At 38.8% G+C, this 13971-nt stretch overlaps 1 protein-coding gene across 5 annotated transcripts in view; it reads right to left on the minus strand.

Annotated features, from left to right (window-relative positions):
• Nucleotides 1-13971, minus strand: part of si:dkeyp-72e1.9 (syntaxin-binding protein 4) — a 95451-nt gene that overhangs the window by 35322 nt on the left and 46158 nt on the right. For all 5 annotated transcript variants that reach the window (XM_044331192.1, XM_044331194.1, XM_044331191.1 and 2 more), the window contains 5 exons: nucleotides 9054-9123; nucleotides 8867-8941; nucleotides 5610-5689; nucleotides 2147-2270; nucleotides 1066-1207 (listed from right to left, as the gene is read on the minus strand). In XM_044331192.1, the coding sequence (XP_044187127.1) occupies nucleotides 1066-1207; nucleotides 2147-2270; nucleotides 5610-5689; nucleotides 8867-8941; nucleotides 9054-9123 (491 nt within the window). The remainder of the gene's footprint in view (nucleotides 1-1065; nucleotides 1208-2146; nucleotides 2271-5609; nucleotides 5690-8866; nucleotides 8942-9053; nucleotides 9124-13971) is intronic.

Genomic DNA, 13971 nt, shown 5'->3' on the forward strand with positions numbered 1-13971 from the left:
TTCCTTCTTCATCCCCCTGTCTCACCTCCACCTTCCTCCATCATATTCACTTCATTTTCCTACAAGGAGTCCCTCTCTGCTGCACTGCATCCATCTCAGTCATGCTTTCAGCAGCTATACTCATGTTCCTCACATTAGTGCTCGAAGGATACAGTAAGCAAACTGAGTCGCAAGTGAAAATATCATCTTTACTATAGTAACTATAGGGAATTGGTTAGCTAGAATTCATTGACTGACGGATTATGAAAAGATTGTATATGTTCTAGTTGAAGCATGTCAGTCTGAATTTAAATTTCTTTGAAGAAATCTTGTATTATTCCACAGTGACCTAGTCTTAATATGATTCTTTCAATCAGAGATGTTCCTGAAAGTGAAGTTACGTGAGAAATGGAGGCATATTTGCCAAGGATTTTACTGAGGAAACTGTCAAACTGCATTTGTCCTTATTTATTAAGGTTGGGTTGAGGTTTTCTGCCAGTAAAATGGAACAAAAGTGACACTGTTGAAGACTGTGTGTTTGCTGTCATGCAATATTGTATTTTAAGGCGTCAGACCAGAGAGACAGTGAGATATAAATGTAAAGATGCATTATAAAGTTACTTTAACAGAGCTCTCCACTCAGCACCGCAACAGATCAACAGTGCAACAAGCTGTATTTTTTCACATGACTGTTTCCTGTAGTGGCCTCCTGACTAGTACTAACTTGTAGTTTTTTAACTTGCATTAATCATTATTTTATCTAGTGACTATAAAATGGGTAGCTCAGTGTCCTGACACCACACAGATTTAACACCCAGACCAAGTCAATGACTGGTGAGAATAGTCCAACACATAGCAGCTAAAGAGCCAGATGTTCTCTCAGGATTTGGCGGACACCAAAACAGAGCTAGAAACTTAAAAACCAGAGCTGACAAATTACTTTGATGTTCTTCTGGTCCCTTGTTTGCATGCTTAAAACATAGTTGTATGGCTGGTGGCAACATTACTCCCTTCATCTTTCCCTCCCGCCTTTCAGTATGTGCAGTTGTGGGGATGATCTCAGGCTGTTCAGGCCTCCATCCTTACCCGGTGACAGTCTCCTCCAGACAGCACCTCCTGGATGAAGACTGCAGGGCCATCAGGCCGGTTGGAGCCTCCTCCGATGGTGATGCCCAAACTGCTGGATCGTGCCACTGTAACAAGTTGTATCACTCCTTCACCTGGGTGACTGAGAACACAAAGACATCCACACATCAGTCTTTGAAGTAAAGCAAATGGACTCTTTTTTGTGCAGGCACAGTGTACCAAGGGCACGCCTACATGATAAAACAGTACCCAAGATGTTAAATTGACAATGTTTTGGAGAGAGAGTGACCGATTTTAAGATAACACATATAAAGAAAACATGTGGTGTACATAACTACAAATATCCAAACATTTCATATTAGCATGACTGAAAGTGTCATTAGCACATGCATTAAATTAGTTCTTTCTGTGATAGTTTAAACCAGCTAAAGTTTCTGTTTCTGCTGACCTTAGCTTTCATTGCTGCTGCACTGAAATCAATATTTTTCATTCAGGTTTTACAACTCTCTACTGTTCCACATGCTTATTAATGCACTTTACATTCATACCGTCCTGGTTTGGATTCTTTAAACCTGCAGTGTGGAACTTTTACACATAAATGAACATCCATTACATTCAAGCCCTTGCCAGACAAGTTCACACAATGCTGATTAAGCCTAGCGGTAAAGATAAATCTCTGTATTTCACAGTATACCAGTGATTTTAATCTGGCGTTGATTTTGACATTCACCCGCTGGCTGGATGAATGCATGACTGCAGATAAAATAATTGAATCATGCGGCTTTTCTAGACTTTCCAAATGTTATTGGATCGAATGGATCAAATTTTGATAGTGAAACGAGTCATTTTACAGTGGTTGTGTGACGCTAAAAACAATTAATCCACCGTTTTACAGCTGCAACAGTAGCGACAGAGTAGGCTACAGTGGAGCCTATGATGTAAACACTTGTCAGTGTTTTTGTAATTACTCGCACTGCCAGAAGGGGGAGACAAAAGTACTACATGCCAGCTATAAAACATAAATCTCTCAATATATACCGCCCACCTGCCATGAACAGTAATGACATACATCACATCTTACCTGAGGGAGCGCAGCATGGGCCCACTGTTGTTGTACGTGTTCTGAGAGCCTGCTGGGCTCAACAACAAGGGACTCTGGGAGCGAGATGAGGAACCAGATGATGTACTATCCAGGTAGCGGCTTCCTTTGAATTGGGAAAAGAAAAGACAAAAAATAGTAAGTATGTAGATTAATCTGTGCTTTGCTTGGAGGTGTAAATACCATTGATTGCCAAAATGCCTTTAAACACTTCCAGATGAAGTAATTACTGATATGAGGAGTGGTAAGCAAACATAATGGCCTCTTGATGTATCCTCTATAAGGAGACCTGTGCGGGAAATAAAATTTTCACGCATCTCAGTCATACTGAAATAGAAGCTTTCCCCAATTGGTGCTGCTACACTGAGGCTCTCCACTGAAAAACATGTATCGTCCTGTCAGAGATTTCTTAAGCCTGAGCGTCTCTAAGCACTGAATAATACCCAATATGCTGACAAAACCAACTGCCGAGCAGCCCAAATACCCTCAAACTGTTTTTATCCACTGCCTTGGGTAGATCTGCTTCTTTCCTGTCCTTAGAATCAAAGGTAAACTTCATAGTAGGGAAGCTGTTCATGCTGAAATTCAGCAGTATATGCATGGGGATGTCATGAATTATTTGATATAAAGAGTTGAAAAGAGCAATTTTTTTTATCTTATCGCTCTGGCTTCTAAGTAAGCAAATGTGAGAAAATACCCAAAATGTTGTCAACATGTGCTTAGACACATGCATTTCAAAGCTCAGTAATGTTTCTATGTTAACATGAATGAGGTCTGGCTGTTCAGATCACCAAACAGGGCATGAAATGAGCATCAGATTTATATAAACATCTTGGACATCACAAACAAACTGTTTTATATTATATTTCCAATTTAACACTTTTTAATTGTATTTAAGTGTATTTTACTTTGCTTGTGTTATATTGTGTCTTGATGCCTTTTGCCTTGTTGTTGAAATGTGCAATACAAATAAATTTGCCTTGCCTTGTACTCCATCATTTACACTGTCCTAAATTGGTAACATTATGTAGCACTTCTGTGTGTGGAGAAAATGGTAACTTGACACAGAACACAAGTCTATATACTTTTTCAGTCTATTAAAAACTCAACTATTCTTGGCAGCAGCTGAATAGAAACTGCAGCCACTAAATCACTGTTGGGTTGTCAAAACAGAAATGGAGTCTTCAATGAGAGAGTTTATTTCATAGGTGGTACCAAGTCAAGACCAAGCTGTCCCAAGTCTAGTCCCAAGTCAAGACTAGCAAGTCCTGAGTAAAGACCAACACATCCTGTGTCAAGTGCAAAGTCAAGACCAGCAGGTCCCAAGTCTAGTCTCAAGTTAGGACTAGCAAGTTCTGAGTCAAGTTTTTGTTTTGAGTCCTAAACAAGTCATAAGGAACCCTTCAATAAATCTAATAAGATTTTAAAGATTAGTATAAATACAATTAGGAAACCAGTTACTTAGATGAGTAATCTTTTTTCTGTAATTACTGAGCTGAATATTTTCCACATTGCAATCAATTTGTTAAGAACAGCAGAGTTTTAACATCTGCATGTGATAATCTGAGGTATCATCTGTTGTCTGCCTGCTGGTCTGCACTCACAAACACACCTTTACCTCCAACTGGCCAAATGTGACTGGCTGCCGTCGGATTGATTCAAAGTATATCCACTATCAGAAAAGTGAATTTCTTTTTTTCATGAAACTCTTTCAACAACTGGGCCAGACAATAAGACATAATTATAAATACATTAAACAATGGGTAAAGCAAGAGGACAGAATACAAAAGACTTAATCACAATAACTAATAAATAAATAAAGATAAAATTAATTTACAGTTTCCCTGCTGCTGTATTTTCCAAGAATGTTAAAAATGGTTGCCAGGCAGAATATTTGCAAATTTAACTATTCATGGAGGACCAAAAACTTTTTTTCTGTAAAATTTCTGTAGATTTTTGTCACATACATTTTAGGATATCAATTCATTCAAAGACAAAAGGCTAAAAAGTAAAGTAAAGTCAAAATTGTGTTGCAAGTCTTGATTTTGTCAAGTCTAAAGTCAGATTTTTGACTCAAATCCAAGTCACTGGACTTGAGTCAACACCTTTAGTGTAGTTTGAGCTAATCTTTTATAAAATAGTTAATCTTCAGTAAGTTAAAGCTTAAATCTGCATCTTTCCACATGTTGTCAACATCAAACTATAGCAAAGATAAATCATGTAGTGTTCTTTCAGTTCGTTATCTCATCTTGTCATCTTTGGTTGTACAGTATGGAGAGTCAACTATGGTAACCAGTGTGCCAGTTTTTGAGTTGTACATGAAAACAACAGCATAAAAACATAAAAGCTTTAGCTTTTAGCTTTAGCTGCCGCATCTTCTCATTCTGCAGAACCCAAATGTATCAACACCGACCGCTGCACAGTGCACACAAGACTGCTCACATGCTGAAGCCCTGTTTTAACAAATCTGCAGCAGCTGGCTGCCTCCTTCCAAACTCAAACAGATGTTGGCAAATTGTGTTATGGACAAGTGCACTTGTCATAAGCCATTTTTAAAGGCCGACTTACTCCATCTACCCTCTAGGCTTAGTTCTCTTTTAGGACATACTGTATAACTATACCCAGACCTGATGTAGTCTAGGTGTTTTGTGCTTTATGATATATGTTTGTGAGTGTTTAAATGAGCAGGACATCTGCCCACATAAAAAAAAAATCACTAAATAAATTGGAGTAAATTGGAGCTGAGCCCAAAAGAGTCCCCTACATCAGTTGGTGCTGCGACTAAATGCCCCCTCTCAGACACACTCTGACCAGTCTCACACCAACACTGCTGTAAACTAAGTTATAACACAACCTAAAGAAACCTATTTGGAACATTGGAAAAAAGAAAATAAAAGCCAAAGTAGGTTAGAATGTTATCTGGCCCTAAAAAGTGGTTATGAATTAGCAGAATATCTCTCTACTGTCAGAGATAGAAAGCAGAGACAGATCCTAACCAAGTACAGGCTAAGATGACAGGTGAGGATGAGACAGAAATGCACTTCCTCCTACAATGTAAAACATTCAGTGAAATACTGAACACTAACCCTAACCCTTACTTTAACAAGTTCAACTCTGTAATCTCTCTGTACTTTTTCCACAACCTGAGGGACAGTGAATGACCTACACACACAAACACACACACACACACACACACAAACACACACACACACACACACACACACACACACACACACACACACACACACACACACACACACACACACACACACCAATCCATGCATAGGATATACTGTATATATATAATTAATATATATGAATCTTAATGATGTGGTAATATTATTTTGTTTCATTGATTCTTGATCCTTTGGCATTATTGTCGTTGTGACATTCACGCCAATAAAGCAAATCTGAATTTGAACTTGAATAAGAAGGGACTGCCTACCTTGCTGGATGGGAGAGTTGCGTGTTGATCCTGTGCTACCATTGGATCCATATTTCTCCAGCAGCTCAGCAAATTCTCTCCTTTCCAGGGAAACCAAAAGAGAAATGTTAAGAGCTAGGATTAGAGTTTGTCAGTCATGGACAAATGAAAAGATGTACACATAAGCAGCATATGTTATATGTTATATCCTGTGTCATGCTTCACTTCTATGCAACACCTTGTTTGTGTTACATATTATTTGTAGTTAGTTTTCCAGTGCTGGTCCAAATCGGCGTTTTGTATTTTGGCTTTCTTTTTTGTCTGCTTTTGTGTGTATGTGGAAAAGTGTGTTATGTGCATGGCAGAATTGAAGACATAATTATATCAAATCAAATAAAAGCATATTCTTATAAGTTGGTTTTTTGTTTAGAACAGTCAGAAATAATGCCCTATTGCTTCTTGTAATCAGAACTGGAAACTTCTTCCTCAACTGTACTATACTATAGACTGCTGTTGACCTGATTTCAGTATTTCTACATCCCTCACGCATGTTTTGCAAACAAGGTAAATGTGAAAACTGGAAAGAAATATACTGATATATACTGATGTTATTTCAATAACACACTGATCATCTTTGCTGGAAATTCAGTGAAATAATAAACAACAACACAGCTTCACAGGACTGGAAACGGTGTATTTGCTTCCTGTTTTTGCTGGAATATTATCATATACAATACAACAATATAACATCCACTGTGGATGATGAGTGTGGATGAATGTGGCGTTTCTAAGCAGATTATGATAAGCAGTCACATTGGCTCCGTGATAAATAAGGACACAAATTGTTCTTGGACAGCACAAAAAGACGACCTCAGGCTGCACCTCTTTCATAACCAGCGGCAACAGATGATTGGGTTAAAGCAGGGCCGGCCCATTCATCTCACGCTGAAATGAACGGACACACAATCATAACAATGAAGCTGTCTTTATAATCTGACAAACTGTCACACACATTCTTTTGATCATTGCTGTTGCAGCTGGTTTGGATGCTACATGGCAATGTGCTGGCTGTGTTCATTAATCACCTCCACCTGTCCTGTGTATTTTGTGTATTCCATAACTATCTTATATCTACATATGCATTAACTCTTGTGTCTCAATACTGTGTATATGATGGGACATTTTGAGATTGGGAAAAATATTATTAACACACATATTCATACACACATGAGGCAGCCACTATCACTATTTACACTCTTGTAAACCCTTTGTGCCTGTATTTCACAGCTACAGAATTATATGTATCTTATCACTGAGCACACATCTTTTTCAGCATGAAAAAAGAACAAAAATTGAATTTTGCATTATTATGAGGCAAAGAAAATTTTGATCAAAAAACAACTCTTTTCTGTACTCAGTATATATATTTGTGTGTATATATATCTGTGCATTATTTATTGCACACCTGGCAACACTGATACTGTAAATTGCCAATCGAGATCTGTGTAACACCTGTCACCAATTCTACTCAAAGTATATATAGAATTTGAAATGTTCCAACTTGACCCTGTACTGTAGTATCGTAAAACACACTGTGGCAGACAGCAATGCACACTGTGTATGGAAACATGAGGCAAGCTACTAAAATATTCATTTCATATTCTGTAGTTGAAAAAAAGGACAGCCACGTTTTTTTCTTTTGTTTTTTTTGTTTTTTACAACTTAAGCTTGTTTCTGGTTTTGAGTTTTGTTGTGTCTTAAGTAGGTCTATCCCTGAGTTAAATAGTAGGCCTTGCTGAGGGTATGATAACAGTAGAGTGGGGATTTCATTTTATTATATTTGCCAAGGTTCTCATAGCTGGTAAGCACGTAGCTAGTGCTAAGCTAGTTTTGACTTGTTTTTAAAAGAAGTAGAGGGAATTTGTTGGGGGGGGGGGGGGGGGGGGGGGGCGCGACGACACAGACAGACAGACATAATCCCCCTCCTCCCTGCCGTCCACTCTCCTCCCCTCCAGCTCCTCTCCTGTGGGCTGCACGGTAGTTAGAGCACAGATTAACACACAAGGCTCATCTCGTCAGGAGCAGAGCTCTAGGTTAAGCCCTCTCCCCTCCCTTAGTCTGCTGTCATTCCACAGCAACACAAAGACAAGGAGGGGGGCTCAGGCTACCTCGCCACTGACACCACTACTGTTTGTGAAAATTCATCCTTAAATAAGAGTAATAATCACCTCAAAACTGTCACCTGACTTGTCAACACCTAGCCTCACATTCATGCAGTTCACTATGCTCATATTGCCCAATAAATCCACAGTCTGTTACTCATGGCTGTGTCACAGCGCTATTACCACTATTAACTTCTCATTTCTGACACGTACCATCTCAAATAGCTGAGGTGTAAATCCTGCCTGTGTCAGAGTCTCTTCAGCGAGGATTACATGTACAAGCAGAACACAGCTAACAATTTTAGGAAATATCAGGGCTAACACTCATGTGCAGCAATCTCGCTGGTTTAAATATGCAAATCCACTATTACCTTTCTTAACTTGCAGTTAAGGATCATGAGGTGGATTTGAGGGGAAGATGAGGCCTGTGATGCTAACAGCTGGCACTGACCTTGTTTCACCCAAACTGGTTATGGTGAGATTAGAAAGCCAGGGAGCACTAATACCACCAACCTCTGCCGTCAGTATTGCAAGTATCTGTTACATGTGCTGTATGCAAGTTTTTTTTATTGACACCTTTCACGCCATCCCACATGAACTGAGCCAAATCTGCAAACACAACAGAGTTCATTGGAACTGCACTAAACTTATCTTGACTACACAAAACCAGACAACAACTAGTGCAGCTGTTTGGATTGTTTGGATTATTCTTTCAGTGAATACAATATTTTCATTAGCGTGGCCTCTGATGCAGAGAGTGATTACAGGGGGAGCATGAAACCCTCTTCAAAACGCTGGCCTCACTCCCAGGACACTTGTTTAAAGAGTTTGCCAAATTTGAGCCTTATAGACATGAACTCTAGATCTCATTTGTGAAAAACATCCAATTTTGAAATTTAAAATAGCTATCTCTTAACCAATTGAACCTATGATAATAACCACTTTCAAATATGAATAAAATATGAAAGCATGAATACTGAAGAGTAGGCTAGAAAGTCAAGAATTATATTCTAGATTGATAGTTTACTACACAGATGTTTTTTCACAAAATGATGGATTCCCTTGACAAGCACTGTGGCTACATGTACTATAGAGTATACACGGAGCTCTGCTTACTTTGCTTCCTCATCTCTGGCTATGAGAAGGCGCATGTGATTGGTTGCTGAGGCTGCTCTCAAGATGTCCACAGCTCTGTAAAGCAAATACAAGACACAAAAACACATTGAAATGATTGTTACAGTGTCACCTCAGTCAATCATGGGGCTAAAATAAAGGTAAGAGCAGATAGACTTTACTAGATTACCTTTCACTTGTTACTCCTACCAGACTGTCCCCATTCACCTCCATGATCTGGTCCCCTGGCAACAGGTTTCCTGTCACAGGTCAAAAAAAGGTCAGGTAATAATCCTACAGTATACAGTGGAGGTATCAGCTACAAGAAGAACTTGTAATACAGTGTAATTTTGTGCACAATGGTAATAATACATTTCTATTTTCTGATTAGCTTGACAGGACCAGAGGATCCCCTATGTGAGGGTTAGAGCTCTGCAGCATTGGAAAGAAAGGAAGAAGATATTGGAGATATTAGAAGATATTCGAAACCACAGTAGGTAAACTCAGTGAACAGGAGAAGTACATTTTGAAGTCACTTCAGCCATATCTACAGCCCAGTCCTTTTTTCTATTGTCACACTCCAGAACCTGGACATTTCATTCCCTCAGTGACTCATAAAATTTGTTCGGAGTAGATTATTGAAAGGTAAACCTTTTGCATTCTGAGTGATTCATGTTTTTTGTTAGTTTACACCTGCCTGACCTTTATTTTTCCACCTTATAAGTTTTTAAGAAGATTGCCCAGTTTATATGAAGCAATGAACATCCACAGCCTTCATACAGCATATCATGGTCCTGGATCAGGGCTATTCTTTATTCTTCTCCCCACTTCCTGCAAGGACAGTGGCAAGAGGCAGGTACAGCATGAGAGCTGGCAAGGCTCCAGTGTATCTGGTCACCACTAGAATACTGAGAGGAACCCATATCCAACCTCAAGACCAATATTTACCCAAAAGCTAGACTGTGGCCAACATCTATGACAATTGTTGTATCATTTTCTTGCCACTTACAACATGAACCGATTAACATGACAAATTCTCATTATTGCATACAGCTTCTCCCAGCCACTAAGGCAACTTCTCATGAAGCACTTGACCCAAAAGTCTTCATGTTTAAATTTGTCACACTCCATGTAGACCACTTGCCAGAAGTCAGAGCTATCAGCTGTGTTTGACTTTCAGCAAATATTTCACAAGGTTTTCTCTGGCTCAGTTGAGTTTAACAGTAAAACAGTAAAAATGATAGCTGAGGTTAAGAGCTCTCTATAACAGATGGTCCCATGTCTGTAGCCCCTTTTGTTGCTGAATTATAAGTCTTCAAACATGCACCAAGGTCAAGATTCAAAGGTCAGTATTTCAAAGCAGGAGCCATGTACAATCTTCATACCGATGTATGTTACTCTCCAGGTCAAGACCTTCCCAATGATGTATTTGGTTTAGCTCTAGTTTTAATTTTCTTGTTTCATGGACATAAGCCATCCCAGGCCTAGTTTCAGAGAGCACTTTGAAGGCCCAATATATAAAATGAAGCTTTTGTTTGCTTGTTTGATTTTTCTTTTTTTATTTTAGTGGAAATAGTGACCAAAATGAGTCAGAAATTACAATACAGCTGACAATCTAGGGCTTCACTACAGGCTTAGAGGAAGGCCTGAAGTGCTTGGGTTAGGGGTTAGGGCTGAAAAGACCAACCTGTTCTCATTCAAAAATAGGCTACTATTTACACAACCCTGGAGATTTGTATCTTCATGATTCTTGGTTTTGATGTTTTATGTCAGCAGGACATAGCCCATTCAATCAGAATCTGTTTCATTAGCCAATGCAAGCATGTAAAGAATGTATCTTGGCATTTGCTCCCAAAAAACACAACACAGATAAATTAAAATAGACAAAAGTAAGGTAACAATAATAATAATAATGAAATAAACAAAGTAATATTAAAATGTAATAGATTTTTAAAAATATATATTTACAGAAAGGAATAGTGATAGTTTTGAAATGGGATTTAAAACTTGAAATTAAATATTGACTGTACAAAGGAAATGTGGACTGTGCTATGAACAAAAATGAAGCGTATGAAATATATGAAAGTAACAAGCGCAAAAATTAAATGCAACATGTGCTTAAATAATTAAATTATGCAACAGTGGAGGTTAAATGTAATGCACAATGTAAAGTCCAGTTTGATTAAATATATGAAAGTGACAAATGCAGGGATTAAATGAAGGATGTGAAATGTAAAGTCCAGTTTGATAACCCCGTCTTCATCCTGTTTATATGGCCATGGTACAAGATTTGATGCACACACACATACACACACAGACAATATTGGAGTGCTTAATTGGATGGCATGGCTCAATATTAACTGAGGAAGATGATTTCATATTAAATATCCGTTATTGTGAAACTAATATGTTTTGCACTGTGGATATGTTATGCACTAAATATTTTACTGGATTGGATCAACAGAAACTTTGCCAATGTAACAAGACTGTTTTTGTCAGAGTTGTATCAGCCAGTGAAACAGAATGGCCAGAATGTTAAAGGGTTTTAAGAGGCGCTGATATCAACAATATCAGTATTTCATTTTTATATATCACGGTTATCATCAATACTGGTATATCGCGACACCCCTAGAGTCAGGAAATGTAGCAGTATGCAAGGTTTGTTTGTGACTCTTGCCAATGTTACCTGAGCCCAGTTTCTGGATGTGAGCAAGGTGTACAGCACACATCAGCAAGGAAAGCTGCTCCCTACATATTGTCTGCCAAGAGTCTTCATGTTTAAATTTGTCACAATCCATGTAGACCACTTGCCAGAAGTCAGAGCTATCAGCTGTGTTTGACTTTCAGCAAATATTTCACAAAGTTTTCTCTGGCTCAGTTGAGTTTAACAGAAAAACAGTAAAAATGATAGCTGAGGTTAAGAGCTCTCTATAACAGATGGTCCCATGTCTGTAGCCCCTTTTGTTGCCGGTATATCGCGACACCCCTAGAGTCAGGAAATGTAGCAGTATGCAAGGTTTGTTTGTGACTCTTGCCAATGTTACCTGAGCCCAGTTTCTGGATGTGAGCAAGGTGTACAGCACACATCAGCAAGGAAAGCTGCTCCCTACATATTGTCTGCCAAGAGTAACTGTACGGCAGTCATGATCCACAATTTATCAACCAAACAGAACACCAGCTCATACCACTGAGTCCTTCACTCTGAGAATATGTTCTGCAGTCTTGTGATGGAATTACAAGTCTATAAGCCATTGGTTATATTCACAGTAATGCCTTCAACTCTTAAGATCCGCTACAAGGCCAAAACCTCAGGGCCAATGTGATGCACCAGATCCCAGTGTACTACTAACAGACCCTCTTCTTCAGTTCCCCCCCAGCAACCTGATCATTGCTTCTTCTAGTTCTGACTTTCCACTCCCCTGGCTGTGTGATAGCAGAATGACCTTTCCTTTCTCAGTCTGGCCTATAGTCACTTCCTCTATCCTGTCATGTCTTCAGGAAACTCTCCACATCCCTCTACATCCCATCTTACTCCTCTACTCAGAATTTAGGGATAAGGATTAAACCTCTGTGTGATCGACTTACAGCCTTCCAAATCACACTTTTAATTTGCATTTAGCTGGTGCTCTAACTTCCTCTTAGAAGGGTGCAGAAAAATATAATAACCAAGTGTAAAAAACAATCAAATAAGATCCCCTGAGAGTAGAATGTGATCTGGATCACATAACAGTGACTATGCATCACACTGTTTACATGCTGCTAGGCAAATGTGGCTCCTCACTGTAAGTTTCTGTCCTTTTGGTTCCATGGTATATCATTCTATCTAACTGTGGTTAAAGAGTATGCTTTCTCAAGTAGATCAAATATGCGATGTCATGTGTGGTACATTGTTGTTCAAATAGATGTAAATAGATGAAAATGTGCTCAACTCAGAAAAACAACCAAGTCAATCAGAATTTGGTAGGCAGGGATTAACCTCGCAATTTACATCAGATGTGACACGACAACGGTGTGTATATGCAAGTGAGGCATCCATCTATTAAATCCACAATGATTATGACCTCCGTTACAGTGTCATGGTTCTCAGAAACAGCTGTCCTGTCAGCAGCAAAGCTACTGAGGTGCTGGGGGGAGGCTCCATGTCAAGTGTACCGGAAGAAAACAGCCATACTTTTATGTCAGTAGCAAAACTGGAAGGCTCAAAGTAAACTTGAAGGCCTTGATCAATAATTACAGATATAGTTGACGAGTTCACAACATATAGACAGTAGCAGATTTGTTTGATTTGAACTTAATGGAACTTATGCTTCACTAAGCACACCAGAGGAAAAAATATTATGTCATTGGTTAATATGCTTCCTCTCTTTTGGTGAAACGCTACCACAGCTTCCATATTAACTAAAACTGGCATCAATAGGATGGATCCATCAGTCACTACTGATTGGTTAGGGTAAAACAATTTCCCCTTCTCAAATAGAACACAGCTACATGAACACGATGAGTCTGAATAATGTTGTGAAAGGAAATGGTTTGTCTGATTATTGTTTGTCAGTCTGATTATCAGGCTGGTTATAAAATGCGGTGAAAACTCCAATAAAGTCTGAGTGAGGTGTCAAGTCAAGTCAAGTCCATTTTATTTGGATAGCCCAATATCACAAATCACAAATTTGCCTCAGAGGCTTTATAGGCTGTACAGCAATACAACATCCTCTGTCCTTAGACCCTTGATTCAAATAAGGAAAAACTCCCTAAAAAACCCCTTTAAAGGGGAAAAAAAGAAACCACAGGAAGAGCAACAAAGGACAGCATTAGATGTGTGTACAGAGTATAACACAAATTACAGAGCACAGCACTGAACAGGTTAACAAAATTGTAAAAGATTTATAATATATATGAAAAATGTGATGAAGGTGTTTAAAATGCCCCTTAGCAATGTGACCTTATTAAGGTTATAAGGCAGTGTTCAAGTGATGTTTTTAAATCAAGTTAATATTAGAACTGGGAATCAACGGAAAATACAGAATCTTGAATGAGGAGTGGTGATATTGTATAAAAACATGAGTTTCCAGGGCAGGTGTTGTGGAGCTTCTCTGCTGTTTGAATTGAAG

Source organism: Thunnus albacares, chromosome 17, assembly GCF_914725855.1.
Source record: "Thunnus albacares chromosome 17, fThuAlb1.1, whole genome shotgun sequence".
NCBI lineage: Eukaryota > Metazoa > Chordata > Actinopteri > Scombriformes > Scombridae > Thunnus > Thunnus albacares.